The following is a 17,735-nucleotide window of genomic DNA, read 5'->3' on the forward strand; positions in this document are numbered from 1 at the left end:
GGAGGGAGTGGAGCAGGGCGGGTAGGCGTGTCCAGCCGGAAATGGTGAGGTCAGGATTTTACTTAAATATGAGATCTGGTGACTTTAAAAAAATACATAATTTAAAAAAAAATCTGGGTGTGATTGTGTATGCCTTTAAGCCCACTTGAATGGCAGAAGCAGGCTGATCTCTGAGTTCAAGGCCAGCCTGGTGTACATAGCAAGGTCTATAACAGCCAGGGGCTACATACATTGTGAGACCTGTCTCAAACCACCCCAAATTAAATATATATATGTTATGTGTAAGAGTGTTTTGCTGTATGCATGTACATGCGCCAGGGGCGTGCCTGGTGCCTTCAAGGCCAGAAGAGGGCTTTGGATCCCCTGGGCCGGGAGTTAGGAATAGCGGGATGAGCTATGTGGGTGCTGGGAACCACACCCCAATCCTCTGCAAGAGCAGTGAGTGCTCTTAACCACTGAGCCGTCATCTCCAGTCCCACTGGTGGCTTTTAAAAACTTTTTTGGTGCTTTTTTTTTTTAAAGATTTATTTATTTATTATTTATACAGCATTCTGCCCGCATGTGTGCCTGCATCAGATCTCATTATAGATGATTGTGAGCTATTATGTGGTTGCTGGGAATTGAACTCAGGACCTTTGGAAGAACAGACAGTGCTCTTAACCTCTGAGCCATCTCTCTAGCCCTTTGTGGTGGTTTTTAAGACAGGGTCTCTCTGTGTAGCCCTGGCTGTCCTGTGACTTGCTAGGTAGACCAGGCTGGCCTCGAACTCCTCTGCCTCTGTCTCCTGAATGCTAGGACTAAAGTTATAAAACTTATTTTTTAACTATGTTTATTTAATGTGTGTTTGTGTGTGTGAGCATACGCGTGCCATGGCACATGTCTGTGAAAGTAATTTTATTATCCTGACTCAATTGTTGTCTGGGAGGCTTACTACTTCCTTCTTCTAACCTAGGCCTAGTCCTGGAAACTTCTAGCCTCTGTACAACCTAACCTAGGCTTAGAATGTTTTCAGCCTCTGAGACTTACTGCTTAATAAGCTCACCCTTACTTGTTCTTTCTGAGCTCTGGGCTGCCTGGTTCCACTCAGCTGTTCTGGCTCAAACTCTTCTCCCCACTGACTTGTTCAATCTGGCTTCTCTCTCAGCCCAGAATTGCTCTGCTTGGTGTCAAACTAACTCAGCAATCTGCTCTAATCTTCTGGCTTCTTCTCGTTTTCTGGTCTGTTCTGTCTTCACCTGAGTTCTCTTTCTGCAACCCATCTCTCTATTACTGTCCTGGTAAAACTGCCTCTTAAGTAGCTTCCCTTTCCTCTCTCCTGTCATGGGAGTTGGGCATATCCTATTCTGTGAAATCACCGATTTTTCACCTTTTCTACCACTCAGCTGGACATCACTTTCAAACATGGGTGCTTCCTTCTACAAGCTAACTTTACCTTCGTTTGGGATTAAAGGCGTATACCACCATGCCTGGACCTAAGCTTTTCTTTACCTGATACTTGCTCTATCCCAGGCTGGCCTTGAACTCAGATCTGCTTGCCTCTGTCTCCTGGATGAAAGGCGTGTTTGTATTCCCTCTGGATCACACAGACCTAGAAGGTCTTTGGATGTGATCTCTTGCCAGAGCAGCTGTGTTCTGAATTAAAATTCTCTACCCATGTGCACAGTTTTAGAGGTCAGAGAGCAACATGTAGGGGTCGCTTTCCTTCCACTGTGTGGGTTTTCAGGCCAGCATCTTTGCTCACTGAGCCATCTCTGCAGCCTGGAGCCTGGCTACTGGGCTAAGGAGGCTGTGCATCCATAGGGAGGAGGCAGAGAAGTCATCGGCTGTGTCCATCTGGCACATGAGAGGTAGGTCAAGGAGGCTAGGGAGCTAGGACCACCGTTCCCACCAGGGAAGGGTGGGAGCCTCAGCACTCAAGGCTGGGAACGGACGGGTTGAGATAGGAGTCCCCGGGCCTCTCTGCAGAGGGAAGATAGGACCCTACTTACGCCTGTGCGGGCTCCTACTTGTTCCCTGTTGAGGTAAACAATAGGGCGGGGCTCAGAGGCAGAGAGGTCAGCTCCGCCACAGTGTTTGATTCCATCACATCAGAGACCCCTGAGAAAATCCAGTTACCCTTGGGGGTTTGTGGGTGACTCTGAGTTCATCCATCACTAGCCTTAGTTCCTTTCAGTGACAACAAGGGAGAGATTTCTAGATGCCAAGACAGTAGACTCTGTGTGCTCTCTGATTTCCCTGTGTGTCCTCCAAACACTGTTACTCAACACTGGTATTGCCACACAAGGCCCCTGTCAGCTCCACAACACATCTTTTTGTCAGCCGCGGCTACTCTGTGCCCAGCTGGTCACCTGCTTCCAGCCAGGGAGTTGATCCTCTCTGTCAACCGCGCCTGGCCTGGAGGGGACGCTGGGATAGGTCCGGACTGGTGTGTCACCTGAGTGTCAACAGCACGGTGGAACACATCATACCTGCTCTGTTTTGTTATTGTTGTTTGAGACGGGGTCTCATTGCGTAGCCCAGGCTGGTTCCAACTCTCATCCTCTGGTCTCTCGCCTCTGCATCACAAGTGTTGGGATTTCAGGCATGAGCCACTAACTTGGTGTGATTTTTTTTTTTGATATTCATTTTTTTGTTCTTTTATTATTTTTTTTAAAGGGTTTATTACTATTCTTCTGTATACAGTGCTCTGCCTGCATGTACATTTGCAGGCCAGAAGAGGGCACCAGATCACATTACAGATGGTTGTGAGCCACCATGTGGTTGTTGGGAATTGAGCTCAGGACCTGTAGAGGAGCCGCCAGTGCTCTTAACCTCTAAGCTATCTCTCCTGCCCCCATGTTTTGTTTTGAGACACAGAGTCTTACTATGTAACTCTGGCTGGCTTAGAGCTTACTGTGTAGACGAGGCTGGGCTTGTACTCACTGAGACCCTCCTGCCTGTTTTCTGAAGGCTGGGAGTAAAGGCATGTGCCACCAGGCCCGGCAGATTTTTATCTCACATGTAAGAAAATCAGAGATACAAACAAACATGCAGGTATAGAATACGGGGTTGGGGCCGTTTGTGTCGCCCGCTTGGGATGGTGCTTACCTGGCGTGATTTTGAGCCCTAGCACTGCCTTATCCTGGGAAGAGAAGGAGGCAGGATCACAAGTTCAAGGACATAGTTGGCTACATAGGAAGTTTGAGGCTAGCCTGGGCTGCATGAGACTCAGTGTGTAAAAAAAAAAAAGTTGGGGCTACAGGTATTGGCTCAGTGGTGTGGCCCCGGGACGTGCCCACCACCACAACCAAAAGCCCAGACTCCAGATCATAGTAGTGGAGAAAGATGAAGCAGGCACAGGAAGAGAGGGACCCCCTTGTGGGAGGTGACAGGGGCCACTTTGGTCTGAAGCGTTGCCATCTGAATCCTGTGCAGAAGGCATGGCCAGTGGCGAGCTGTGAAGAGCGTTCCGGACTCTGTCTGAGGTAGCGGCTGCGAGCGCTCGGATTCAGGATGGGTAAGCTGGAGAGGAATGGCTGAACACACGGGGTGTCTGCTGGGCTCAGTGTCCGGACAGTCCCGTGCTGGCCGGCGCTGTCTGCGTCAGTGCTGTAAGCCCAGGACTGCGTGGTTGTCTTTCTGTTGGCCTTTGCCTGCACAGCTGTGGCATGACCACTTCCTGCCCAAGGCCGCTCGTCTGTGCACTTGCCCTGGTAGGATAGTAGCTCTTGCATTGTTTCCGTTGCTAAAGCACTTGGTTTTGCCTTGTTTTCTTTGGTGGCGCTGAATAGTGAACCCTGGACCCTGTGCAGGCTAGGCGAGCACTCCACATCCCGGGCCACCGTTCTTGGAGACAGGGTCTTGCTAAGTCACGCCTTCTGCTCTTGGACTCACTGCGTGGCCCATGCAGGTTGTGAACTCTGGATTCTCCCACCTTCACCTACTATATATATTTATTTTATTTTATTTTATTTTATTTTGAGACAGGGTTTCTCTGTGGAGCCTTGGCTGTCCTGTACTCCCTTTGTAGACCAGGCTGGCCTCGAACTCACAGCGATCCACCTGCCTCTGCCTCCTGAGAGCTGGGATTAAAGGCGTGCGCCACCACACCCAGCCACCTACCATATTGATGGGGTTGCTGAGCTGGCTGCAGTTGTTCCTCTGGGACATCTAAGCTCCCTGTGGGAGGGACGCAGCCACCGCCACCACCAGGACTCCCCACTCTCACCCAAGGAAACTGCCTCTCGGAAGTACTGCCTGTGGTTTAGGAGTGGCAGGGCTGTGGCTGGGGAGATGGCTCAGTGGTTAAGAGCACTGTCTGCTCTTCCAGAGGTCCTGAGTTCAATTCCCAGCAACCACATGGTGGCTCCCAACCATCTATAGTGAGATCTGGTGCTCTCTTCTGGCCTGCAGGGGTACATGCGGGCAGAACACTGTGTGTGTAATAAATAAATAAATCCTTTAAAAGAAAGAGGAAAAAAAATGGCAGGGCTGGGTTTGAACACAGACCACTTTGCTCAGGTCAAGGCTCCTTCCTGCCGTGGAGCTATGGCATCGTGACTGGTCTGACTGAACAGAAGGGAGCAGCAGATGGCCCCAGGGCAGAGGAGGGCCGTGCTCAGTGGTACTAGATAGTTAAAAAAGAAATTTATTTTGAAATCTGTGTATGAGGAGTAGATGCATGCTAGTGTGGGTGCCTGCAGCGCCGCAGGAGGCTGTGCGTCCAGCTGAGCCATCTCTGCAGCTCTGACCTTGAACTTCTGATCCTCCTGCCATTGTAGCCAGGCTGTTCTCATTCAAGAGAAGCACACCAGGGCAAACTATGAAAAAAGTTTTTATTGAGATTTTTATTGAGCCACAGACCTGGCTTGGGCTGGGGGAGGGGGCTTGGACATGCTCCTGCGGCTGCCGGCATGTCTGAAGAGGTGGCCCCTAGCGCAACAAGGAGGAGGTTATAAAGGTAACAACTACAAGTTGGTACATCCTGTCAGTGCAGCTGTGATGGCTGTTAGCACGCATGACAGGATATGAACAGGATATGAGCTTCCTCCCGCCCCCCCTCCCCACCAGACAGGGTCTCTCTGTGTAGCCTTGGCTGTCCTAGGCTGGCTTTGTAGACCAGGCTGGCCTCGAACTCACAGCGATCCACCTGCCTCTGCCTCCCGAGTGCTGGGATTAAAGGCGTGCGCCACCACGCCCGGCTAGGATATGAGCTGTTAGTAAGAACAGGGCACATCTGTGTCGCCGAGAGAAGCCGAACAATGGCGAGCAAGTTATGGTTCCCGGAAATCGCTCCGCAAACCCGAAGGTCAGGCTGACCTCAGCTTTAGCCAGAGGTCAGGTCAGGATTGAGCAAATGCGGTTTTCTCATTTCACGGCCTCCTCATTCAGAGTGCTGGCATGACAGGTGCACTGTGCTGAGCTCAGGGCTTCCTGGATCCTAGGCAAGCACTCCACCAACTGACCTGCACCTGAAGCCCAAGGCCACCTCTTTGAGGGCCCTAAGTCTTCGTCCTAGGACCCTATGAAAGAGCCCCAGACCGGACAGCTGGAGACATCATTGCCTCTCCTGAGCGCTCCACCCCCACACCCCTATCTGTGTCTTCAGCCCTCAGGCCAGAGCTGCGGTTCCTCTGGGGAGGCTTCATAAATAGCTCTTTCTTTCATCAAATAATGAGCCTGTATCAGCTAACACTCCTGCTACTGGACACCAGGTTCATTAGGAAGCCTGGGGCTGTTCTAGGCCAGCAGCTGACAAAACAGCTCCAGACAGAGGGAACCGGGCCAGGCAGAGTGGCTCCTGCCTGTAGGCCCAGCACTTGGGAGGTGAGCCAGGAAGATCCCCACAAGTCCAAAGTGTGCTTGGGGTGCAAGGTGAGAGAGACTCTAACACCACCACCCCACCACCCCCCCCCCCCCGCCAACACACACACATGCCAAAAGAAAACTAAAAATAAGCTAAAAATAAACTAAAAAAGCAGCTGAGTGAGGTAGCTCATGCTTGTAATCCCAGCTTTTGGGTCATATTTAGCCTGGAGTACTGTGGCCATGTCTAAAAATGAAAATGGAGGCTGGAGAGTTGGCTCAGCAGTTATAAGCACTTGTTGCTTTTATGGAGGACCAGGGTTTGACTCCCGGCACCCACGTGGCAGCTCACAACCATCTAACTCCAGGCCCCAGGCTCTGCTGTCCTCTTCTGGTCTCTATGGGGCCCAGAAAGCACATGGGCCCAAGGCAAAGTGCTCATAGACATGCACTCATAAATACACTTAGAAAGAAAAGGAGAACTGCAGCTTCATGTTGAAGTGGATGGCTGTCTGGGAGAGAGGACTTTCTGTGCTATAGGAGAGTGAACTCAGCCACCTCTAACTGTCACCTGTAGCCAGTTCTCTCTCTCTCTCTCTCTCTCTCTCTCTCTCTCTCTCTCTCTCTCTCTCTCTCACTCACTCTCTCCTTTTCTCTCTCTCTCTCTCTCTCTCTCTCTCTGTCTCTCTCCCCCTCTTCTTCCTTCCTTCTCTATTTCTTTTTCTTTCGTTTTTTCGAGACAGGGTTTCTTTGTATAGCCCTGGCTGTCCTGGAACTCACTCTGTAGACTGGGCTGGCCTCAAACGCAGAGATCCACCTGCCTCTGCCTCCTGAGTGCTGGGAGGTGTGTGCCACCATCCTGGCTTGATGTTTTTGCTTATTATTTAAACAAGTACTAAAATTGGCTTTGCTCTTTGTTTATTTTTAGGTCTAAAATCCTTAGCAGAACAAAAATATCCTTGAAAGCTTTTTTATTACGTTTTTGGAAGAGTACTTTTTATTTATGTGTGTGTATGTTTCTGCATGTATGCCACATGAGTCTTGTGGACAAAAATTCCTGAAAAGAAGCTGTGTCTGTAGAGATGTGGCATTAGAGGGTGGGATTTTGTAGGCTCAGAGGCTAATTAACTACTTTATCTTGGGTTGGTTTTAGCTTCTGGGACATGCATGCCTTGCCCCACTCTCTATCTGAACTGATACCTCGGGATAGTAAGTAAAAACCTCTTAGACGCTTTAACTTAGTAGAGCACTAGCCTCGTCCAGTCCTAGAGCAGAGTCATCAGATGGCACCTTGGGCCTAGCAAACAGTTCCCCGACTCGTAGCCACCTCTCTGGTGAGGCCACCAATGTATTTTGAAGTCATCTTAGTTTATGCCTTTCTTTGTTCTGCAAAACTATAGTAAACTTAGCGAAACTGCTTCCACGTCAGACCATGGAGTTGCAGTAACCCGAGTCTGTGTTCCTGGGCCATGGTCATTCCTAACGGCTCCAGATAACCCACTTCTTCTTCCCTCTAAGCTGAGAGCTGTGGTTTTTACATCGCCTCCGTGTGTGTGTGTGTGTGTGTGTGTGTGTGTGTGTGTGTGTGTGTGAGAGAGAGAGAGAGAGAGAGAGAGAGAGACAGCACACAGAGGACAACTTTCCTTCCTCCCACCGTATAGACCTTCGTGCTTGACTTCAGGCTTGGTGGCAGGTGCCTTGGACAGTTCTGGACCTGGGGATGGCTCAGTGGGCAAGGAGTGGGGACCAGAGTCAGGATCCCAGTGCCCTAAGGAAAGTTGGGTGGCCACAGCAGCCTTCCTGAAACTCCAGAGTGTCCCTGGGACAACCTGGCTAGGCTGCTCTAATCTATGAGTGGTGGATTCAGCCAGAGACCTACCTCAGTAAAAACATGGAGAGCCACTGGGGAAGCCTTCTGTCGCCAACCTCTGGCCTCTGTGTGTACTCAGATGTGAACACAGACATGCACAGTACGCGCATGCACCCGCTCACCACTTCAGTTTTGTTTAGTCTATTCCTACTGCTGTCACCTCTTTTGCGCTCTCTCTCTCTCTCTCTCTCTCTCTCTCTCGCTCTCTCTCTCTCTCTCTCGCTCTCTCTCTCTCTCTCTCTCGCTCTCGCTCTCGCTCTCTCGCTCTCTTGTTCTCTCTCTCCCCTCCCCCCTCTCATGTGCTGTACAGCCGAGGATGACTTAAGCTTGTGTTACTCTGGCCATCACCTCCCACATGCTGGGGTTCCACATGGGTGACACCAAGCCTCAGCTTTATCCCCCTCCATGTCTTTTTCAGTGAGAGAGTAATGTCACAGGAGTGACTGACATCACAACAACTCCTGACTGACAGCTGTTAAGTGCCTACTGTGTGCCCTGGCCTGTAGCTGTGCTAGTTATATGGGCGGCCCTCGATTTGGTGAGCCCTGATTTATAGATGAGGGAGTAGGGGCTCCCGGAGGTTAGCCAGCACGGCACACAGCTAGTGTGTGGCAGAGCTGGGATTTAAGCGCAGGACGCGGTGGCGAGCATGCCCCTGGCGTGCATCTGTTCGTCCAGGAGCCTCTAGTGTCCGTCCTTTGTATGACAACTTTGAACATAGCTGTGCCTTTGGCTGTTGCCACCAAGGAGGGCTCCGTGGCAGGCAGTGAATGGACTGGTCAGTGTCGGAATGTGGAAATGTTTTTTGGTGAAGCAGGTGTGTAATGGGGCTGGTGTGTGTGTGTGTGTGTGTGTGTGTGTGTATGTGTGTGTGTGTGTGTGTGTGTGCATGCATGCACAAGCGTGCACAGCCACTCAGTGAATCCTTGGTGTCATGTCCCAGGCTGCCTGCCAGAGACACGATGACCAGACTCAGTTCTGGTCCTGACACACAGGCTGCGTTCCAGCCCAGGTGGACGTCATCCCTTTCTGCCCCTCATTCCAAAGCAAGCCCGGGGCGGAACCAGGCACTCACGCTGGCCTCTCTTTGCCCCGCAGTTGGAGAAGGAGGAGCAGATACACAGCGTGGACATTGGGAATGACGGCTCCGCCTTTGTGGAGGTGCTGGTGGGCAGCTCGGCTGGAGGGGCCACAGCTGGTGAACAGGACTACGAGGTAAGCAGGGCTGGGAGGTGCTGACACCCCCGTATCACCGTCACACTTACATGAGGGTGGAGGTGAGCCACGCAACCTGACTTTGGAGGGTCCTGGGTGTGCAGAGGAGACAGAGCAGGCACGGGGTGTGGGTCTCCACATTGTGGGAGAGCCATGCTGTCTGGATCATGGTTGAATAAGGAACAAGAGGCGCTCGCTCACTGGTTGTAAGATCCAGTTGCAGGTTAGGCCTCAGAGTCTCTCACAGGGGGCCTGAGAACTGGTCCCACATTGTCTGTCACGTCTCTGGGTAGCCTGTCTACTTGAGAAAAAAACGCAGCGTCTTTGTGACTAACACTTTAACTTTCCACTTGTTTGAGATGGGTCTCCTCTTTTGTCTAGCCTGGCAGTCACTCCTAGACCCCTGCAGCTCCCCTGCCTCACCCCCCAGGAAGCTGGGATGCCAGGCGCACTCCGCCAAGCCTGGCTCGCAGGACCTTCCTGACTGGTGGACTTCACTGTAGCTCAGAGCCCACTGCTTTACCAGTGAAGTGATGGCGGGTGAAAGTTAAGCTCACCGGGATGGCATTGACAAGCGCGAGTCTAAGCCAGTTTCTACAAGATGTTTTCTCTTTTCAGTGAAGATTAAAGTGTGCGTGTGTAGTGAGGGTGTCTGAGCCTTCCAGATCTTAGGCTATACCAGCCTTGGTCTTTGCCACACAGACCATGCAGTCAGTTGGGCCATCTGCCGCCCCAGCCGGGTTCTGTAGGCACCTACACTCACACGCCCACATCCACGCACAGACACCTAATTATAAATAAAATAAATCTTTAAAACCTTACTTGGGGGGCGCTAGAGAGATGTCTCAGAGGTTAAAAGCACTGGCTATTCTTCCAAAGGTCCTGAGTTCAATTCCCAGCAACCACATAGTATTTCACAACTATTTATAATGAGATCTTGTGCCCTCTTCTGGCCTACAAGTGTACATGCAGACAAAATATTGTATATATAATAAATAACTTTAAAAACAAACTAACGTCTAGGACAGCCAAGGTTACACAGAGAAACCCTGTCTCGAAAAAACCAAAAAAAACAAAAAAAACAAAAAAAAACAAACTAACAAAAATCCTTACTTGGTTCCCTTCACAAAACAGATCGGAAATACTTCATAACAGCAAACACAGAACGGGGTGCACTTTTCACTGCACTGTTCGATTTGCATGTGGGCGTTCATTCAGTGTTTGTCCTTCTGGAAGGCGGTGTGGCCAGCTCAGGCCTTCGTGTTCCCACGGTCTGGAAACAGCTGTACTCAAGTCTTCACTTGCTGGGATAAGTTACAGTCACAACTAAGCTCAGGGGCTTAAAATGTTTGGTTTCCACCCAGGAACTAGAGACAGCTGGAGGAGCAAAGAAGGAAGAAAACGGGCGGACCGAGTGGTCAGTCACGGCGGCCACTGCCACCTCCTCCTCCTCCTCCTCCTCTTCCTCCTCTTCCTCCTCCCAGACCGTGCAGGGAAGATGGGCTTGGGAGAAGAGGGCTGCCAGCCAGCACCAGTTTGGGCTACTACCCAGAGAGAGTGCTTGAGGCCAGCTTGAGAAACTTGGTCAAAAGTTTCAAAATTAAAAACAAAGGAAAAATGAGGCTGGGATTCAGGCTATGGTTCCATGGTGGAGCGAGCTTGCTTAGAAGTCTTCAGTGGGAGCCAGGGGTGTCCCTGAGCAGCACTTTTCCCTTTCTCTATGTTTGTGCCTAAATTTCCTTTGTGTTCCTGCTTCTCATTATGTACATGTTACCTGTCTCTCAGTTCAATATAAAGTAAATGGAGTCATAGATTATTGAATTGGAAATAATCCCTGACTGCAATGTAGTCTCAGTGGTAGAATCCCTGCCTAGAACCCCCCAGTGGGGGGCTGAGGTGTGGCTCAGTGGTAGAGCTCCTGCCTAGAATCCCCCAGTGGGGGGCTGAGGTGTGGCTCAGTGGTAGAGCCACTGCCTAGAATCCCCCAGTGAGGGGCTGGGGGTGTGGCTCAGTGGTAGAGCCCCTGCCTAGAATCCCCCAGTGAGGGCCTGGGGGTGTGGCTCAGTGGTAGAGCTCCTGCCTAGAATCCCCCAGTGAGGGGCTGGGGGTGTGGCTCAGTGGTAGAGCCCCTGCCTAGAATCCCCCAGTGAGGGCCTGGGGGTGTGGCTCAGTGATAGAGCCCTGCCTAGAATCTCCCAGTGAGGGGCTGGGGGTGTGGCTCAGTGGTAGAGCCCCTGCCTAGAATCCCCCAGTGAGGGGCTGGGGGGTGTGGCTCAGTGGTAGAGCCCTGCCTAGAATCCTCCAGTGAGGGGCTGGGGGTGTGGCTCAGTGGTAGAGCCCCTGCCTAAAATCCCCCAGTGAGGGGCTGGAAGTGTGGATCAGTGGTAGAGCCCCTGCCTAGAATCCCCCAGTGAGGAGCTGAGGGTGTGGCTCAGTGGCAGAGCACTTGTCTAACATGTGTGAAGGTCTAGCTTTCATCTCCAGAAGGAGACCTGTGGCTAGCGTTACCGTCTCATCAGCAAGAACGACGCTGCACACACAAACAGGATCCTTCTGCAGTAAAGCTTTACTGCCTCTTGAGAGGAAGGGCATAAGCTTACAACACGAAAAACGGAGACAGAGAGCGCAAACAGCAGAAACCCCTCCCTCATATAGGAAACTGTCCTCCGCTTAGGATGTCAGTCCCTGATTGGCTGTTGCTCATCGGGCGAGATGATGCCACGGGAGAGGCAGAGCACAACGAGTGGAAAATCCCTTCGCACATGCGCAGATTAGTTGTTTGTCAGCATGGGACACAGGGTGTCAGCGCCATCTTGTAATGGCGAATGTGGGCGCGGCTTCCCACATCTCCCCCTTTTCATTTTATTAAGAAGCAATAAGACACCCAATAGGGAGAGTGGAGACAGAGGTCAAATCCCCAAACAAAATATCAGGCCTGCATACAGAACTCTCCCCTAAGCTCTTTACCCGGAGAGGTCATAGCCTGGCCCTGTGCCGTTTTTTCTGGGGGAAGGACACTGGGACACGCAACCTTCATGCAAGATGACATGCCTCCCTAGAATTAGCTCATATATGCCGCAGAGCCATTCTACTGCAATGCTTCGCTATGCAACTCTCCAGGGCTGCTGAAGCTTACTCACTCTACCTCGTGCAATGAGATGAGACTCTGAGGGTGCAAGAGCTGAGCAGCCAGCGACTTATTGCTTAAGCATGGTTAACCATATATCAGGGGAGGTCCCAGACTCTAAAGCAGCAAGTGCTTGGGTGATAACCACCTTGTCTCTTTTTGTTTGAGCCCTGAGTTTACAGACCAACCATAGGGTCAACACTAATCCACAGCAGATTACAGCTCCAAACAATCCAACCCCAACCCATTCTTTAAAGAAGGAGAAGGCTGAGGATATCCACGACGAGAATCCCTCAGTAAGTGACAGATCCAGCCGTGTGGAATTGACTTGAATGATAGCAGTCCGCAATTCTCTTAAGGTCTGTTCAAACTCCGCTGTCCAATTCTGTAAAATAAACTGAGAGAGACTCTTTGACAGATTAGCTGCTTTAGTGAAATTTTCATATTGAACCGAGGTAACACATAGTCCAGGGAGTTTTTGTTCACAGCCCAGTTGGGCCAGTTAAAACCACTTGTCGGCGCCGGACCGTCCAGCGGAAATAAGAAGCCAACAACCAGACTTCTCGAGATCTTTACTCAGGATTAAGCTCAGTGGGGATGGCCCCGAAGAAGGGAAGGGCCAAGCTTAAGTACAACTCAAGGGCCAATCAGCTCATGCCAGGTGTCACCTCCTCATAGGTCCGTGTCAGAGCAGGACTGCTCGTCATCAGATCACCAGTTACCCTTGCACAGCCTTTTGCCACATAAGGACTTGTTTATCTTAGAGAGCGCTCGCCTTCGGGATGGCGGAAGGCGGAAGCCTGCGCCTTGTTAAGGCATGGCACATCGCAGCTCTCCACAGTCCCCCCTGTTTTATTTTGTAAGAACAGGACGAAACGGGTGAGAGTAGAGGTCTGATCTCCAGAGGGCACTGATGTATGACCACCCATAACCCAGGTTATTCACCTTGATCATGTGCGGAACCCGCCCTGAAGTTTGGCCACTGATGTACAACAGAACTCAGCTAGGGGCTCGGCCCCAGCCTAGCTCTGGACCCGACCGACACCTTTTTCTGGAGGTGGGATTTTGGGTGTCAGCCCACATGCAATCAGATGTGCTCTCCAGGAAGCCATTAACTGCAAACAATGTACCTCCTGTGCAGTGCTTCGCCTTGCACCCCGAACGTGATGAGGATCAGGACTTAAAGGCCGCCAGCCAAGCCTGAGGGGACTGTCCAGCCTCAATAGCATAGAAGGCTTGTGCAATTAGGGCACGGTCTCTGTTTCGGGATATGACCAAGCGCCGAAGGAACACAAGGCAGAGGAAGCTGATAATCAGAAGGGCCATAGCTAAAGCCCCGATACCTGCCCACTCCTTAAGATGATGCATAGCTTGTTGAATCCAGGAGGCAAGGCCTTCAGCGGTGGATACATCCACGCATGTAACAATGGCGGCAGTGCGCAGATCTCTTCAAACTCTGCGGACCAGTTCCCCTGGAGATAAGCTGAAAGACTCTTAGACAAATTAGTAGCACGTGTAATATTGTTATATGGCACAGATGTAATGCATAACCCTGACATTTCCATTCGCATCTGAGCCGAACCACCTGTTAGAAGTTTCAAAAAGGTCAGATGTATTCCAGCTGAGAGTAGCATTACCAAATGCTCTTCCATTAATCATGGCCATTGGTATTGGCATCCTCAAACACTGGGAAGGTGGCTCGAGCCTGTTTCCAAACCTCTGGGCACAGAGAATGATAGTTCCCCTGTGGTGCTGATAAAGGTGAAGTGTCCGCATAAGGCGGCGGTGCCAGTTCCGAGGCACGCCAAGATGGCGGATTATCTCGTTTGGGCGCGGCCTCTTCCGCCTTCTTCCTCCTCCTACCCTCCTTGTGCTGTTTCTGCGCGAGCGACTCCATTTTTAGCATGAGTCTCTCAAGTCTTTAGTTTTCAGCAGCCCTTTCTGAGCCGCCCTGATCAGACATGACGAAGAGTTTCCCACTTTTAAAGGGTCTCCGAACGTCGCCCGCTTTACCGCGGACTGAAAAACTTGTCTCAACAACCTGAGAACCCTCCCCCGCTCTACCGAGGACTGAAAAACTTGTCTAATTGTAGTTTGTGAAATCCGAGCATAAGCTCCCCAATGGTAATTTACCTGATTTGCAGTAAATTGACCTTGACCTGTTAGCAAATCAAAGGTCCAATCCCTCTGTTCAGGGGTAAGTGCAAGGACATTGGCCCGAGCCTGTGTTTGAGCGGCCTCGAACCACAGGGCTCTCCATTCCATATATTGGCCCATATCTGGAAGTGCGGCCTTGGCCACCATCTGCCAATCAGAAGGAGTTAGGGCACTAGCGCCAATTCTTTCTAACATTACCAGGGTGAAATTTGCATTAACCCCATATTTGCGAACAGATTCAACCAAGTCCTTTATTAGATTGAACTCCACTGGAGCATGGACTCGACCCCTATTCTCTGTTTCAAACAGAGGAAAAAAATTATGTAATTTTTTACGAATCTTTTTCGGCCAGAAGGAAAATCCAGACTGCAGTTCGTAGGGTGGAGGAGCAGTGGGCACCACCCTGCGAGATAAATTGAGGGAGGGTTGTTTATTACCCTCTCGTTCGTCTAGGTGGTATCTCTCTTCCTCATACCTGACTGCCTTTTCCTCTAATTCGGCTTCTTCCTCCGAATCAGGAGTCTCATTGTCAGAGGTATTAAAGCTTGTAGAGCTATCAATATTCAATGCCTCAAGATCCTTTAAAGGATAAAACCTTTGCGATATTTTTCTCGGCGGTGAACTAGGTCCTGAGGGGGGTTGCACTCCTTTTACAGGAGGGTCCTGAGCTTTTTTCTTTTTACGGGCATTCTTCTTCCCGCCCGCTTTTTTCTTTTTACGGGCATTCTTCTTCCCGCCCGCTTTTTCCTTTTTACGGGCATTCTTCTTCCCGCCCGCACCCAGCCTCTCACTACGTTCGGTTTCTGACATGCTATCCTGAACTTCTAGGGTGACCTGTCCTTCATCTACTGCCCTCTTAACAATTACGGCAGCAAATATTACAGCTAGAATCAGCCCAAGAATTTCAGAAATATGCATACCTCTCCGAACTTACCAACCCTGCAGTTCTGAATCCTCCCTGTAGTCAGGGGCTCTCTGAAGGTGCTGACGATGGTGTAGTCTTCCCGGGTTTCGGCACCATATGTGGCTAGCGTTACCGTCTCATCAGCAAGAACGACGCTGCACACACAAACAGGATCCTTCTGCAGTAAAGCTTTACTGCCTCTTGAGAGGAAGGGCATAAGCTTACAACACGAAAAACGGAGACAGAGAGCGCAAACAGCAGAAACCCCTCCCTCATATAGGAAACTGTCCTCCGCTTAGGATGTCAGTCCCTGATTGGCTGTTGCTCATCGGGCGAGATGATGCCACGGGAGAGGCAGAGCACAACGAGTGGAAAATCCCTTCGCACATGCGCAGATTAGTTGTTTGTCAGCATGGGACACAGGGTGTCAGCGCCATCTTGTAATGGCGAATGTGGGCGCGGCTTCCCACAGAGACCCATTATATTTAGAGATAGCCCAGACTGGAGAGTTAAGGTTAACGTTGGGAGCCTAAAGGCAGTATGACAACCAGAGAGGTATTTACAGTGAATAAGATGACATTTGGGATCCCTGCCACTTAGTGTTGGTAGCATCTCACAGCTGTCAGTTGCATTTCTGTGTGTGTACAGACACACACACACACATACACACACACACACACACACACACAGACACACACACACATACTCTCTCTCTCACACACACACACATACACCTCTCTCTCTCTCTCTCTCTCACACACACACACATACACCTCTCTCTCTCTCTCTCTCACACACACACACACACACACATACACACACACACGAGTGGCTTTTGTTCTGTATGATTTCCTTTGTCTTTGTTGTCTCTTTGTCATGATCAGAGCTGGGCACTGAGAGATATATTGTTGTAATCTGCTTTTTTTTTTTCCCTCAGTTAAAAAAAAAACTTTATTTTCTAACTTTATAAATTTTACAGTATATCAGTTATAAAAGGGATGAAATAAATAAAATAAACACATGGGAACATTGCTTGCAGCATCAGGAAACAAATGTGTTCTCCCCTCAGGAGGTAAGCCTAGCTAGCCTTAGGCAGACCCAGCTCTGAGCTGACAGTTTGGGGCGGGGAAGGAGGCTTGGTTGACACTTTTCTTTGGATTTGGCCGAGTGGTCAGAAGTGATTGTTGTTGCTCTGGCTATCACCAGTCCTTTGAGCAGCAGCAAGTACAGGAAGTGGCCTGGGGGAAGTAAGATGGCTTTGATTCGCCTCTTCCCCTTCCCGGCCTCCTCTGACTCGCCCTCTGAGATTTTGAGGAAAGGTCTTCTGTAGCCCAGGCTTGTCCCAAACTCACTGTGTTACTAAGCCCTGCCTTACTCATGGCAGCCCTCCTGCTGGCACCTTCCACGTGCCAGGGCCAGGCTGACAGGGGCATGCCGCCACACCCGGCTCCCAGCCCCTCCTGTGCTGACTTCAGACCTTGCTATGTAGTTAAGAGCGACCATGCATGCCAATCCTCCTGCCTCTACCTCCCAAGTACTAGGATTACGAGTGTTTGGTAGCGCACCCAGTTTTATGCTATACAAGAGACTGAACTCCAGCTTCCTGTGTGCTTGGCAAACCCCTGCCAGCTGAGCCACACCCCCGTTCATGAGAGAGCTTCTCTCTATGCAGCTCGGGCTGGTCCTGAACTTACGATCTTTCCATAACCTCCTGAGTACTAGGACTACGGGCCTGAGCCCCCACCACACGTGCCTGGCTCTTCCCAGAGCCCCCAGCAGCCTTGTGCTCTCTCTGATTGGCCAGAGCTATGCCATGGTCCAGCTCCTGGCAAAGGGGCGGGGCTCGCCTTGGACCAGTCGTGATTTTTTTTCCCATTGTGTAGGGCACACAGCTGTCACTGTTCAGAACTACTTGGTCAGTTTTGATTGTCATTTGTTCCTTCATCTGCTCTCAGTATCTCCATTTATTTTCTTGAACTCTAAGCATGCCAAGTGCATGTTTGAATATATGCTGCCTTCCTGAGTCAGAGTTTTCAGTTTGTGGGTTCTGGGACCCCTGTCATGGCAGCTATGTCCTCATAGGTGTGTGCATTTGTTTGTTTATTTCTTCTTCCTCCTTGCTGTATTATTACTACTACTACTGCTACTACAACAGAGATTCTCACTCTGTAGCCAGTGCTAAAATTATAGTTATAAACCACCATTCCTCCTTATTTATTTATTTTTTTAAGATAAGGCTTCACTAAGTAGCCCAGATGGACCTCAAACCTTTATCATCATCATCATCATTATTAATTATTATTTAGGGTTTTTTTTTCAAGACAGGGTTTCTCTGTGTAGCCTTGGCTGTCTTGGACTCGCTTTGTAAACCAGACTGGCCTTAAACTCACAGAGATCCGTCTGCCTCTGCCTCCCGAGTGCTGGGATTACATGTGTGTGCTACTGCGCCTGGCTCAAATTTTTTAATCCTCCTGCCTCAGTTCCTCAGTGCCAGGTTCGTAGCAGCATGCCATAGGGCTGTTTGGAAGAGCACCCTTCCCAGGAAGAGTTAACCCAGGTGAGGCAGCTCCATGCTCATGGAGACACCAGAAATAGTCACTTACTGAATTCTCTGTTTATATATTATATTTTCCTTGTTTATTATGTATGCTAATGTATGTGTGTGTGTGTGTGTGTGT

General features: G+C 50.4%; 1 protein-coding gene across 2 annotated transcripts in view; it reads left to right on the forward strand.

The window, feature by feature from the left end:
- Window positions 1-17,735, forward strand: part of XRCC1 (X-ray repair cross complementing 1) — a 33,519-nt gene that overhangs the window by 5,300 nt on the left and 10,484 nt on the right. For both annotated transcript variants that reach the window (XM_084771389.1, XM_084771388.1), the window contains exon 3: window positions 8,753-8,869. In XM_084771389.1, the coding sequence (XP_084627515.1) occupies window positions 8,753-8,869 (117 nt within the window). The remainder of the gene's footprint in view (window positions 1-8,752; window positions 8,870-17,735) is intronic.

Source organism: Acomys minous, assembly GCF_964271855.1.
Source record: "Acomys minous genome assembly, chromosome: 20".
In the NCBI taxonomy this organism is placed as follows: Eukaryota; Metazoa; Chordata; class Mammalia; order Rodentia; family Muridae; genus Acomys; species Acomys minous.